The 14,725-nt window shown below is 39.3% G+C and overlaps 1 protein-coding gene and 1 long non-coding RNA gene across 8 annotated transcripts in view; one reads left to right on the top strand and one right to left on the bottom strand.

The window, feature by feature from the left end:
• The window catches only part of LOC125919293 (uncharacterized), a 119,536-nt gene that overhangs the window by 18,403 nt on the left and 86,408 nt on the right, over positions 1-14,725 (bottom strand). The window contains exon 5 of one of the 5 annotated variants that reach the window (XR_007456705.1): positions 3,125-3,306. The exons of 3 other annotated variants lie outside the window; for them this stretch is intronic. This is a non-coding gene — a long non-coding RNA (uncharacterized LOC125919293). Of the gene's footprint in view, positions 1-3,124; positions 3,307-7,422; positions 9,077-14,725 lie in introns of those variants that run through there. One more of the 5 variants, XR_007456707.1, reaches the window with a different exon arrangement.
• Positions 1-14,725, top strand: part of CB4H12orf56 (chromosome B4 C12orf56 homolog) — an 83,124-nt gene that overhangs the window by 14,392 nt on the left and 54,007 nt on the right. For all 3 annotated transcript variants that reach the window (XM_049625897.1, XM_049625899.1, XM_049625898.1), the window contains exon 2: positions 13,026-13,206. In XM_049625897.1, coding sequence (XP_049481854.1) covers positions 13,026-13,206 — 181 coding nt within the window. The remainder of the gene's footprint in view (positions 1-13,025; positions 13,207-14,725) is intronic.

Below are 14,725 nucleotides of genomic sequence, written 5' to 3'. Positions count from 1 at the left end.
ATATATGTTTTTATTAAGTAAACCCCATGCCCAACATGGGACTCGAGCTCACGACGCTGAGATCCAGTGTTGCATGTTTTACAACTAAGACAGCCAGGTTCCCCTCTAGTAAAATTTTTTTTGCACTGAGTCTTATTTTGTCTAAGAGTACTATCACCATTTCAGCTGTCTTTTGCTTGCTGTTTGCACAGTATATCTTTCCCATCCCTTTACTTTCAACCTATTTGTGTTTTTGACTCGAAAGTGAGTCTCTTGTTATAGTACAAGTGAATCATTAGTCAAATCATGTTTTTAAAATCTATCCTTTCAATCCCTGACTTTGAATGGAGTGTCTAATCCATTCACAGTAGTATAATTACTGATAAGGCAGGGTTTACATCTGTTCTATTGCTATTTGTTTTCATATGTCTTTTTCCCCCATTTCCTCCCTATTACTGCCTTTCTTTGTGTCAAATAGGTATTTGCTAGTATCCGATTTGAATTCTCTTGTGACTTCTTTTATACTATGTATTTTGGAGTTTTTAAATTAATGTTTGCCCTGGGTATGTACAATGTACATCCTACTTTATAACAATGTAGCTCAGATCATTATCAATTTCAATAGTATACAAAAATATAAGTCTGTTCCCTCCCCACTCCTTTGTGCTGTTATTATCATACACGTTACAGTTTCTACATTAAGTGTCCATCAACACAGATTTATAATTACAGCTTTATACAATTATCTTTTAAACTAGACAGGAGAAGGGCACCTGGGTGGCTCAGTTTAGCATCTGACTTTTTTTTTTTTAAGTTTATTTATTTATTTTGAGAGGGACAGAAACAGCACAAGTAGGGGTGGGGCAGAGAGAGAGGGAGAGAAAGAGAGATTGAGAGAGAGAGAGAGAGAGAGAGAGAGAGAGGGAGAGGGAATCCCAAGCAGACTCCACACTGTCAGTCTGGAGCCCAACGTGGATCTCAAACTCACTTAACCAACTGAGCCACCCAGGTGCCCCCGAGACCAACTCTTGATTTGGGCTCAGGTCATGATCTCGCAGTTTTGTGGGTTTGAGCCCATACTGGGCTCTGCGCTGACAGTACAGAGCCTGCTTAGGATTCCTCTGCCTCTCTCTCTGCCCCTCCTGCATTCTCTCTCTTTCTCTCAAATTAAATAAACTTAAAAAAAAATTAGGGCACAAAATAATGAATTGATCTATAAGAATTTAATTAGAATAGTATATACTAATTAGTTCGCTGTCTGCCTAATGGCTTTGGGGGGACACTTTATTTTCTATTTATTTGTTTTTTGACCTCAGTCTGTACTTTTTAAAAAAAATATTTATTTAAATTATCCCCACACCCAACATGGGGCTTGAACTCATGACTCCGAGATCAAGAGTCGCATGCTCCTAACTGAGCCAGACAGGTGCCCCTCCTTTCAGATACTTTAGTATCTTCCGCTCAGAAGTTTGCTTTTAAGTGATTTTAATCCTGATCTTTGTACATTATTTTATGATAAGTTCATTTTTTCTCAGGCTTTCTGAACCTGAGATTCTCTTTCATGTTTTAATCCCTCTTTGATGTCAGGCTTTTGATAGGAACTCTGCAGGTGGACAATTCATCAGAATGCGTAAGAAATGAGAGCCACTTGAACAAAATGGGTCAATTCAGGAATTAAGAAATTTGGAATTTTTGAGGGTTGTGTGACATTTGTTATGACAGGAATCATGTCTGTAAATACAGTCTTTCTTCTTAGTGTCTCACAGTGAGAATACAAAAATCCACATCATGGTGACACTGTTTTGCCTCCTAATAGAAAGAAACAATCTTATTTTCTGACCCACAGTGCAGTTAGTTTCTCGGCATATGCATGTTTCATTCTTTGTGTGTCATTTTGTATAAGTCAAGAGCACAGGTTTCACTTTGAATCTGGTCTGCCACATACTAGCAGTGCAACCCTGAGCAGGTCTCTGAGGATTCAGTGAAATCATATGTATAAAGCACTTAGAAGAACATATAATAAGTGCTCAATAAATGTTAGCTTTACTGTATTCTATGTGACACTGTTTGAACACTGAATTATTCCTCTTCCCCCATCTTTACTCTGGAGAGGATCTGGCCACAAGGATCAGAATCCTTATGAATCCTTTGAAGGGGAAGAATGAAGGTGGGCTGGCCCTCTCTGACTCTTATCTTGGGGAAAGGGCAAAACTGCTAGTGCCCAAAGGAGGCAGAACCAGTAGTCTCAGCCAATGGCCTTATGGCTGGGTAAGATCGTCCTACTGTGTAGGAGGTCTCCAAGACTGCCCTTCATGCTTGATGATTCAGCAGAAGGACTCACAAGATTCAAATGGTTGATGATAAGGAGAAGATTCAGATTAAATTCAACAAAGGAAAAAATGGTGCATGAGATAAAATCCAGGAGAACCTAGTGCATGCTTCCAGGTGTCCTCTCCCATCAGAGTACCACGGATGTACTTAATTTTCCCAGCAATATGTGCATCGTACTACCAAGTTCAACTGAGCCTTGGTGTACAGAATTTGTATTGCAGATGGACACAGGCACATGCAGAGCCTACATGAGTGACCTCAGCTACTCAGACTCCAGCCCCCCTTCCATCTTCTTACCCTCACCCCCAGAAAAACCAGGTGTTTACTACAGATTACACTGTCAGAATAAATTTATCTGCTCAAACTGATACAGGATGGCCCAATACGCACTTGTATCAGGCTGTCAGAATATTCCAAGGCTCGTTGATTATCTCCTAAGATATTTTTAAAAGATTTTTCCCAAGGCCCAAATCTTACAGTTGGAGTAACACATGGCTCCAAGTAATAGTGATGGTGGTTATATAGTAGGAAACTTTCTCAGGGGCACAAAAAGTCAGGTCAGGCATTAGAAAGTGCTAGAGGGGTGCCTGGTGGCTCAGTCTGTTATGCATCTGACTCTTGATTTTGGCTCAGATCATGATCTCTCAGTTCGTGGGATCGAGCCCCGCATCAGGCTCTGTGCTGACAGTGCAGAGCCTGCTTGGGTTTCCTCTCTCCCCCTCTCTCTGCCCCTCTCCCTGCATGCTCTCTCTCCCTCTCATTCTCTCTCTCAAAATAAATTAATACACATAAAAAAAAAAGGAAAAAGGGGTACCTGGATGGCTCAGTTGGTTAAGCTTCCAGCTCTTGATCTCAGCCCAGGTCGTGATCTTGCGGTTCATGAGTTTCAGCCCTACATCGGGCTCTGTGGTAATGGTGTGGAGCTGGTTTGGGATTCTGTCTCTTCTCTCTGCCCCTCCCCTGCATGTGCTCACTCTCTTTCTGAAAATAAATAAACTAAAAAAATTTTTTTTTAAAGATAAAAAAGAAAGTGCTACAACTTACAAATGGTCTTAGAGTTTTTATAATATTGACTGGAAGAATTTAGGAGGCCATCTACATAACTCCAACTTGCCAACCTCAGTTTCTAATGAGAAAAGATAAGCTAAAGGTACAGTTTATATTAGTGGAGAAGTATAAGTATAGCACTGGGTCAATAGTAATTTCATGCAATTGTATTTAAAAGAAGTGATTTATCAAGTAAATGTAAATAGTTTGATTTAACTGTATATGAGACTTTGTATGTCAGTGAATCATAGAAAAAAGTCTATTCTGGGGCACCTGGGTGGCTCAGTCAGTTAAGCATCTGACTTCAACTCAGGTCATGATCTCACAGTTCGTGGGTTTGAGCCCTGCGTCGGGCTCCCTGCTGACAGCTCAGAGCCTGGAGCCTGCTTTGGATTCTGTGTCTCTCTCTCTCTCTGCCCATCCCCATTCATTCTCTCTCTCTCTCTCTCTCTCTCTCTCTCTCTCTCTCTCTCAAAAATAAATAAAAAACATAAAAAAGAGAGACCCAGCAATTGCATTACTAGGTATTTATCCAAGGGATACAGGTATGCTGTTTCACAAGGGGCACATGCACCCCAGTGTTTATAGCAGCACTATCAACAATAGCCAAAATATTGAAAGAGCCCAAACATCCATCAATGGATGGATGGATGAAGATGTCGTGTGTGTACACACACACACACACACACACACACACACACACACACACACACACTGGAGTATTACTCGGCAATCAAAAAGAATGAAATCTTGCCATTTGCAACTATGTGGATGGAACTAGAGGGTATTATGCTAAGTGAAATTAGTCAGAGAAAGACAAATATCATATGAATTCACTCATATGAGGACTTTAAGAGACAAAACAGATGAACATAAGGGAAGGGAAGCAAAAATAATATAAAAACAGGGAGGGGGACAAAACATAAGAGACTCTTAAATATGGAGAACAAACAAAGGGTTACTGGAGGGGGAATGGGCTAATGGCATTAAGGGAATGGCATTAAGGAATCTACTGAAATCATTGTTGCACTATATGCTAACTTGGATGTAAGTTAAAAAAATAAACTAAAAAAAAAACAAAAAAAGAAAAAAGAAAAAATTTCCTGTTTCCTGATTTGCGGTTCTAAAATTATTTTCATGGAGATATTCAGATATTTTTTTTAAACTTAAAAAAATTTTTTTTTAACATTTATTTATTATTGAGAAACAGAGACAGAGCATGAGCATGGAAGGGGCAGAGAAAGGGGGAGACAGAATCTGAAGCAGGCTCCAGGCTCTGAGTTGTCAGCACAGAGCCCGACGTAGGGCTTGAACTCACAAGCTGCAAGATCATGACCTGAGCCAAAGTCGGACGCTCACCCAACTGAGCCACCCAGGAGCCCCAATATTCAGATATTATTATCTGTATTAAAAGGTGTCTGGGTAAAAGCACTTCTTTCAACTTTGATAAATAGTCCTAAAAACATAAATTCAATGCTATATGATACAATGAATAATCTTAACTTATTTCCCACGTAAATAAGCTAAATATTTGTTTACAAATAAGATTTAAATTATTACTACTTAGCTTATTTTAAACTATTTAAAGTATTTAAGCTTACTTAAAATAAGCTACTAAAGCTTATTTCTAAGACATAAAGTTAGAAAATTTTAATTTTTTCATAAAAGTAAACTGTACCTCAACATGGGGCTCAAACTCATGGACCTGGAGATCAAGATCAAGATCAAGAGCACATGTTCTACTGACTGAGCAGCCAGGCACCCCTAAAGTTAGAAAATTTTAAACAAAGTAGTTCTGTAGGAGCATGACATCTATCATCTACCTACCTATCTACCTACCTACCTATATCTTTTCTTGCTTTGGGGCAAAATAGAAACTCTGGCTTTGAATTTCCTAATGATGTCTCTGGTGTAAATGCAAAAATTTGCTTTTCAGATAACACTAGGTCTAAAATAAATTGCTAACATAGGATTGAGTTCAACTGTGTCCCACTGAAGAGCTTTATTTTCTTCCTTCAGGCACTGAAGGCATATTCTTTGGACCAAGTCTCCTTGCCTGACAGTGGAGAAGCCTCCTAGTCAGAAAACTTTTTACCTCCCATGGATGTGTAAATTAGCCTTGCTTAGCTCCTGGGTGGTCCTCTCATGCTTCACAAACATGCTGTGGTCTTTACAAAAGACTGATTTCTTTTTTAATTTAAATGCAAAAAACAGAGTGAGAGTGAGAAACGACCTTCCTTACTCTAACGTTGTCCTTGTAATTCAAGTCCAAGTTGAATTAAATGTTTCTGTAAGAGTTTGTTCTATCTACAGTATTGTAGTCATACTATAATCTCTTTATAGTATATATACATATATATATGTATATATACACTTTATACTATAATCTCTTTATTTGCAACTGAGATTGTGACTGTTAGATGAACCAATAAGAGAATGGAGCAAGTGAAAAGTGATAGATCATTATGGCACTACCACTGTTCACCGTTACTGTCCGTTTATCCGATGTCATCCACCCTTTTATAGAATACGATGTGTCCCCTTGGCTGTGTGGCAGTCATCACTATAATCATTTACCACCTCCCTTATAGTGGGAGGCCTCACAGTGTGCACAGAAATGCCTTTTTAAAAGGCATGTTGCCGTAGACTGCCTTCATGCATCATGCTAGATGTTGTCTTCACTGCCCACCCCCCTTTAGTTCTTTGGTGACAGAGTGACACATTTGTGCTTTAGGACTATGAGATGCTAGGGCTACCAGCTGAAATATTTTACAAATCAGTGAAACAACTGTCTTTGTCATAACATGTAGATGATTCTTAGAATTAAAATAGGTAAAACTAAATTATGTACTCATTGTACTTACAATGTTAAAAGACAGGCCCCAAATGGAGACTTAACCTAATTCCATTTTCATCTCTCCCAGAAATGGAATCTTAAACCAGTGAATCAGGAACCTCCTGATGAGCACTAGTTGGGTAATCTGCCTGGTAGACCCTTACTATCTCCTAAAGGAAAGTAACTTTGCAATAACTAACATTTTTGCCAAGTATAACTTCCTTGTTCCCACTCCCTTCTGCTTAAAAGTCTTTTCATTTTGTACAGCCCCTTGGAGTACCTTTCTATCTGCTAGATTGGATGCTGCCTGATTTGAATCGGTTTTTGCCCAAATAGACTCTTAAAATTTTTAACATTGCTTCAGTTTATCTTTGAACAAATCTCACCACCCAGAGATAACCACAGTTAACCACGTAACATTCCAAACCGTGTTCTGTGCACTAACACATATGGAACCACATTCCACATATCAGTCTGTAATCTTATTTTTACTTTACAGCATGTCATGGATGTCTTTCCATGCCAGTGAATACAGAAAATATTTACACGAATAAATGCCACCACAGGGTATTTAAGGAAGGTATTATGTTCTTTTTTTAAATACTTTTTTTAGGGGTATGTAGGTGGCTCAGTTGGTTAAGCGTCTGACTCTTGATTTCTGCTCAGGTCATAATCTCACAGTTTGTGAGTTTAAGCCCAGCATCGGGCTCTGTGCTGATAGCTCAGAGCCTGGAGCCTGCTTCTGATTCTGTGTCTCCCTCTCTCTCTGCCTCTCCCCCACTCATGCTGTCTCTCTCTGTCTCAAATAAATAAACATTAAAAAATTAAAAAACAAAAACAAGAAACAACCTAAATGCCCATCAGCAGAAGAATGGGTAAACACACTGTTGGGATTTAGAAGCATTAGAGTAGTACTATGAGCAGATAAAGAACAGGAACCTCTTGGAGAGTCTGGGTGGCTCAGTCGGTTGAGCATCCAACTTCGGCTCAGGTCATGATCTCGCAGTTTGTGAGTTTGAGCCCAGCATCGGGCTCTGTGCTGACAGCTCAGAGCCTAGAGCCTGCTTCAGATTCTGTGTTGCCCTCTCTGTCCACTCCTCCACCACTCATACTCTGTCTCTCTGTCTATCAAAAATAAATGTTAAAAAAATTAAAAAAAAATTTTTTTTTACATTTATTTATTTTTGAGAGACAGAGCACTAGTGGGAGAGGGGCAGAGGGGGGAGAGAGAGAGAGAGAGAGAGAGAGAGAGAGAGAGAGAATCCAAAGCAGGTTCCAGGCGCTGAGCTGCCAGCACAGAGCCCGACGCAGGGCTCAAACTCACAAACCGTGAGATCATGACCTGAGCCAAAGGTCGGACGTTCAACTGACTGAGCCATCCAGGTGCTTCCAAAAAAATGTTAAAAAAATTTTTTTTTCAAATGTTTATTTAGTTTTGAGGGAGAGACAGAGCATGAGTGGGGGAGGGACAGAGAGAGAGGGAGGCTCAATTTAAAGCAGGTTCCAGGCTCTGAGCTGTCAGCACAGACCCTGATGGGGTGCTCAAACTAAGGAACCGTGAGATCATGACCTGAGCTAAGTCAGATGCTCAACAGACTGGGCCACCCAGGCGCCCCAGGTATTATGTTCTTGAATGACAAAGCTAACCAAACTCGGTGACTATAGCAACTAAATAAAAAAGAGATCTGGCCCTACTTCAGTCTCAAGTGAAAGAATTAGCAAAATTTGACTGAAACTCCTACACAATAATGAATCCAGCTGTTTGATTACTGTTTGGATTCCAGCCCTGTTTTTTTTTTTTTTTTAAATTTTCTAAAAATATTTTTAAAAATTTATTTATTTATTTTGAGAAAGAGAGAGAGAGAGAGAGCAAGAGAGAATTTGTGGGCAGAGGAGGGGCAGAGGGAGAGAGAGCCCATGCAGGCTCCACATTGTCAGCCCAGGGCCCTGACTTGGGGCTGGATCTCATGACTGAGAGATCATGACCTGAGCCATTATCAAGAGTTGGATGTTTAACTGACCGAGCCACCCAGGTGCCCCTAATTTTAATATTTTTTAAACATTTTTTAAAATTTTAAGTAGGCTTCATGCCCAACATGGAGATGACCCTGAGATCAAGATTCATTGGCTCCACAGACTGAGCCAGCCGGAAGCCCCTCCAGTCCTGCTTTTAGAATAGAAACACTTTTATTTTTCCCTGACAAAATCCCTACCTCTGACCACTAGTTAGGGCTGTGGTCTTAAACTTTAGTCGTTTTTATAACATTGGCCTTGGAAACCAACTGCCTTATCTCGTAATTCTAGTTCCACCTTTTACCAGTTTTGTAAACTTAACATCCTCTGAATGTTCGTTTTCTCATTGCAAAATGGGGTTTATAATAACTACCTCATATATATAGTACTATATTTTTGCCATGTTCCATAAACTGTGGAATTATTATTCAAATTATTATAGGTACTTTTTCTCCTCCCCAAACTTCTTTTTTAATGTTTTTTATTTATTTTTGAGACAGGGAGAGACAGAGCATGAACAGGGGAGGGGCAGAGAGAGAGGGAGACACAGAATCTGAAACAGGCTCCAGGCTCTGAGCTGTCAGCACAGAGCCCGACGCGGGGCTCGAACTCACGGACTGCGAGATCATGACCTGAGCCGAAGTCTGCCCCTTAACCGACTGAGCCACCCAGGCGCCCCATCTCCTCCCCAAACTTCTAATAAGCAATTTGAGGCAGACATAATTACATATTTATTTATACTCAGTCTCTACTTGAAGCCTAATTATTACCAGATTAATATTAAATACACTTGGAATCACAGCCAGTTAGACCAACGTATGTCTTAAGGAACACTCTTCTCTATAGACTCCAGAAGGACTGGAAAGCTAACTGTAAGAGAGAAAACCATAAAGGAAAGTATAAAACATAGATGAGTATTTGATTTCAGGGTACAGAAGACATTTCTAAGCATAAAGGGAAAAAATAGGACAAAAGTTGACAGCTGTATCAGTTAGAAATTTTAAGTTTCTATTTGTTTTAAAAAAACACACAAAGGGGCGCCTGGGTGGCTCGGTCGTTGGGCGTCCGACTTCAGCTCAGGTCATGATCTCACAGACCTTGAGTTCGAGCCCCGAGTCGGGCTCTGGGCTGATGGCTCAGAGCCTGGAGCCTGCTTCCGATTCTGTGTCTCCCTCTCTGTCTGCCCCTCCCCCGTTCATGCTCTGTCTCTCTCTGTCTCAAAAATAAACGTAAAAAAAAAAAAAATTAAAAAAAAAACCACACACACACAGAAAAGTTTTCTATGAATTACAGCATTGTACTATAACCTCAAAGACAATGAAAGGCATAGATAGCCTGCATAGGTGAACTAAACTGAATACCTACTGATCCCCCTTCCCCATTTGAAAGTCTTTCACAGTTTTCCCTGACAATCTGTCCCACATCACCCATCGTAATAATCTCAAAGAAAAGATCACTCACTCACAAAAATAAGGCTCTTCAGGTTGACCTGATTATTTACATAGGTACAGCAAGAGTGTTAATTTACCAGATAGGCCTCCTTAAAAATACTTTGCAAAAACTTTTGTCTAGAAGTTTTTATGAATGTCAGGTTCGACTTTTAAAAGCCTTTATTACTTGCTTTTCCTAGGCTAGGAAATCAGGCCCAAGAAGCTCCACCAGATTTCTCTTGTAGTACGTATAAATTTGAGTGAATTTTGAGGTCCTGAAAATTTGTTGATTGCCTGTCTTGCTAGGAAGTGGTCTTCCTAATACCTGTAAGCCAGGTCTCTGGGCTAGTTTTCCTGGGAAGGCGTGTAAGGACTGGTACCATAAGTACAGCCAACCGTTTGGCCCTTAAAATGGATTGCCATACCTGGTTAAATGAGTGTCCTTCTTCTTTTTTTTAATGTTTATTTATTTATTTTGAGACAGAGGGAGACAGAGAGAATCCCAAGCAGGCTCCATACTGTCAACACAGAGCCTGACACGGGGCTCAAGCTCATGAACTGTGAAATCATGACCTCAGCCAAAACCAAAAGTCGGACACTTAACCGACTGAGCCGCCAGGTGCCTCAGAGTGTGCAGCTCTTGATCTCAGTGTTATGAGTTCCAGCCCCACGTTTACTTAAAAATAAAATCTTAAAAAATATAAATTGAAAACCAGGGGGCTCCTGGGTGGCTCAGTCGGTTGGTTAAGCATCCGATTCTTGATTTGGGCTCAGGACATGATCTCCCTGTCTGTGAGATCGAGCCCGGAGTTGAGTTCTGCACGGAAAGCAAAGAGCCTGCTTGGGATTCTCTCTCTCTCTCTCTCTCTCTCTCTCTCTCTCTCTCTCTCTGCCCCTCCCCCGCTTGTGCTTGCATGTGTGTGCTCCCTCTCTCAAAGTAAATAAACATTAAAAAAAATCTTAAAAAAATAAAAAATAAAGTATTAGATGTTAAATTTTCTTATTTTGGGGGGAATTATAGAACTTTTATTCTTATATAAGTGCTTATCTCTATAGGTCATCAAAACAGAAGTCTGTTTAATTAACTTATTAATACCCTCTGGAAAGAGGAAAATGTAACCCACCAATGTAATCAGAGGTAAAGGCTTTTCTGAATTGCAGACACCTAGATAAAGAGCATATAATTTCACAAGAAACTATATGTAAACATAGAAACACAATTTCACTGGTTCAGATACATAACAACTGTTCTCTTTATCAAAGGGTGGTAATCAGTTGCATTTTACTGGACACAATAAACTTGTATCAGTATGAACTAGAATAATTTGCACTATTACCAGTTTTCTACAACTTAGCGTGTTTTTTTTTTTTTTTTTTTTTTTCAAAGTAACCTCTAGACCCAACATGGGGCTCAAACTTACAACCCAAAGATTAAGAGTCACATGCTCTACTGACTGAGCCGGCCAGGCACTCCTACAATTTACAGTGTTTTAAAACAGCTCAAAGACAATAAATGATGGAGAACAGCTAGATCATCTTTTTTTCCCATTTCAAAGCCTTTCATAATTTTTCCTGGCAAAGGCAAGAGACAAATATAATACAGAGTTACATAAAACAAAATCTTAGTCATATGTATAATAGGATTCTAATTAAAAAAATTTTTTTTTAATTTTTATTTATTTTTGAGAGACAGAGACAGAGCACAAGTGGCGGAGAGGCAGAGAGACATGGGGACACAGAATCTGAAGCAGGTTCCAGGCTCTGAGCTTTCAGCACAGAGCCCAGTGCAGGGCTCGAACCCATGAATTGTGAGATCATAACCTGAGCCAGAGGCGAATGCTTAACTGATTGAGCCACTCAGGCGCCCCAGGATTCTAACATTATAAGCATATCTTTGAAGGTCTCAAATAGCTTAAGGTGTTTCTGAAAAATATTGCTCAGAAGAGGATCCTTTACTAATTATAAACTTAAAAATTTTTTTGAGAGTGAGAGAGAGAGTGGGAGGGAAGTAGGGGCAGAGAGAGAGGGAGAGAGAATCCCAAGCAGGTTCTACATTGTCAGTGCAGAGCCTGACAAGGGGCTTGAGCTCACCATGACCTGAGCCAAAAATCAAGAGTAGTATGCTTAACCTATTGAGCCAGCCAGGCACCCCACTAATTATATAAACTTTTATTATTAACGAAAGAACATCCTTTGAACACCTCTACTGGACTATGCTTTGTTACCTTGGTTTGAATTACTCTATATATTTGAAAATAATTTCAAAAGTTAAATTCGAGTAGATCTTGATAGCTTTTCGTTAATTTATCTTCCTATCTTTAATTCCTCTGAATTAGATTTTTAAATTATTGCCATTATTTGATATTTTCTTCCTATATTTGTGAAAAGAGAATGATGAAATTGAATGATCACAGGAAACATTTTTATACAAATTGTAAGTGCTTGCAAAACGTCTATAGAGGAGGGGCGCCTCAGTGGCTCAGTCCATTAAGTGTCAGACTTCAGCTCAAGTCATGATCTTGCAGTTCACGAGTTTGAGCCTCTCATCGGGCTCTGTGCTTACAGCTCAGAGCCTGGATCCTGCTTTGGATTCTGTGTCTCTGTCTCTCTGCCCCTTCCCTACTCATGCTCTGTCTCTGTCTCTCTCTCTCAAAAATAAATAAACATTAAAAAAAAAATAAAAAAAAAAGTCTATAGAGGTATTCCCCCTGATGCTTGGATTAAAGGTTTTAAATATGCCTCTGGTGATTCTCTGGCTCTACGCTTAGCTTCTCAGTCAGATGCTATTGCTGCCTACCTGTCATAAAAAGGGAAGCAGAGACGATCTAAAAATCCTAAGTATTTATTGAGAACTTTTCTCTTTTTAACCAAGAATAGAATTTCTTAAAAAAGAATAGAAAATGGAGTACTTTGGAGAGAAGAGAAAGCTATTTAGGAGCAGGAAACTTCCAATAATTCACACTTAGATGTTTGTATTCACAGAATCTTTGTACACTGTTCCCCACAAATGGACATTGTGTACTACATAGAAAAATCCTAGGTTAAACCCATTAATTTTACATTTTTAAGATCTTTTAAAAAATCTATTTTCAAAATGAAAATGGGGAGGGATATATTTTAACACACAAAAACACAGTTTCTATTTATTTCGCAATCCTATAGTGTAAACAGTTACTTGAGTTCTGCTGCTGAGCACATTTTTAGTAAAGACTAAAACAAACAGGGGAAGAATTGAGAAACCTGACCAAGAGAAAAGATATTCCAGGAGGAAAAAAAAAAAAAAAAAGAAAGAATGGAGTTTAAATTTGCCCTAAGCTTTAGGCGATTTATTATCACAGGATAAAGTTGTATTTGTCCTCAGTCAGTTCAATTTTTTTTTTTTTCTCCAGATTGATGATTACCCACAATTTCTGAGTCCACCAGACAGAGAAACCAACCAACATATTCGTATCATCTATTCTTCAACTGTTTTGAAAAAAGAGTGTGAAAAATCAAAAGGTGTCAAGAAATTCTCATTTCCATTTCATCCATCTCATTTCCATTTCATTGCCGCTTCTAACAACAAAAAAGGTATGTAATATATTTCTTAAAGTGACACAAGAAAAGATGTATTTCGTTATGAGACAAAAAAGAATGTTCTTTTTTTTCCTCCCCAGCTTTACTGAGGTATGATTGACAAATTACAATTATATATAAGGTGTCTAATGTGATGTTTTGATACATGAGTACATTTGAAATGATTACCACAATCAGGCTAATCATCTCACATAGTTGTCATTTTGTACGTGTGTGGTGAGAACACATTTGAGATCTATTTCCTTTGCAAATTTCAAGTATACACCATATTATTGTTAACTTTGTTCACCATGTTGTGCATTTTGGTCTCCAGAACTTATTTATTTTATAATGAACATCTATCTTTTGACTAACATCTACCTTTTTTCCCTAACTCCCAGCCCCTGGTAACTACTGTCTTACTACCTGTTAATATGAGTTTGTCTTTTTGTGCTGGTTTATTTCACTTAGCATGATGTCCTTCAGGTTCACCCATGTTGTCTCAAATGGCAGGATTTCCTGGTTTTCATATTTAATTTAATTTATTTATTTCTTAAGTACTCTCTACACCCAACATGTGGCTCAAACTCATGACCCCAATATCAAGAATCAGATGCTCTACTGACTGAGCCAGCCAGGCACCCCAGGATTTTTTTTTCTTTTTTTAAAGTCTAAATGTGTGTGTAAGGATGTCTGCTCCACCCCCCCCCCCAATTTTATTTATCCATTCATGTATTCCTGGATACTTAGGTTACTTCCATGTCTTGGTTACTGTAAATAATGCTGCTATGAATATGAGAGTACAAGTATCTGAGATAATGACTTTATTTGCTTCGGATATAAACCCAACAGTGGGAATGCTGGATCATATGGTAGTCCTATTTTAGGTTTTTGAAGAACCTCCATACTGTTTTCCACCGTGGCCGCACAAATTTACATTCTCACCAACAGTGCACAAATGTTCCCTTTTCTCTACATCCTCATCAATACTTGTTATCTTTTGACTTTTTGAGGTTAACTATCCTAACAGTTGTGAGGTGGTATCTTGTGGGTTTGTTTTGTTTTGTTTTGTTTAAATTTGTCTTTGAGAAAGAGAGACAGAGAGAGAGATGGTCAGGGAGGGGCAGAGAGAGGGGGAGACAGAGAATCTGAAGCAGGCTCTGCGCTGTCAGCGCAAAGCCCAATGAGGGCTCATGACCTGAGAAGGGGTCGGATGCTGAACCAGCTGAGCCACCCAGGTGCCCCTCACTGTGGTTTTGCTTTGCAATTCCATGATGATTAGTGAGCTGAACCATCCATTCTTGGCAGCATAGTGCCTGGGCAAAGCTTGCCATACATGAAGATATGTAGAAAATAACCAGAAATATTGTGAACCTGGCTTTAGGAAAACTCCTGATGGTCATCTCTTTGAATCTTGGCTCCCACAAGCAAGGGAAGCCACAGGGTCCTACCCTGAAAAATATGGTTTATTATGGTTATTAACAGCATTCAGTCTTCATTCAGAAGTATTTGTTGGGAACCTTTTCACCCAAGA

This window comes from Panthera uncia, chromosome B4 (genome assembly GCF_023721935.1).
Source record: "Panthera uncia isolate 11264 chromosome B4, Puncia_PCG_1.0, whole genome shotgun sequence".
Lineage (NCBI taxonomy): Eukaryota > Metazoa > Chordata > Mammalia > Carnivora > Felidae > Panthera > Panthera uncia.
Note: the sequence above shows the minus strand (reverse complement) of the source record. Positions and strands in the feature narration are given on the sequence as shown.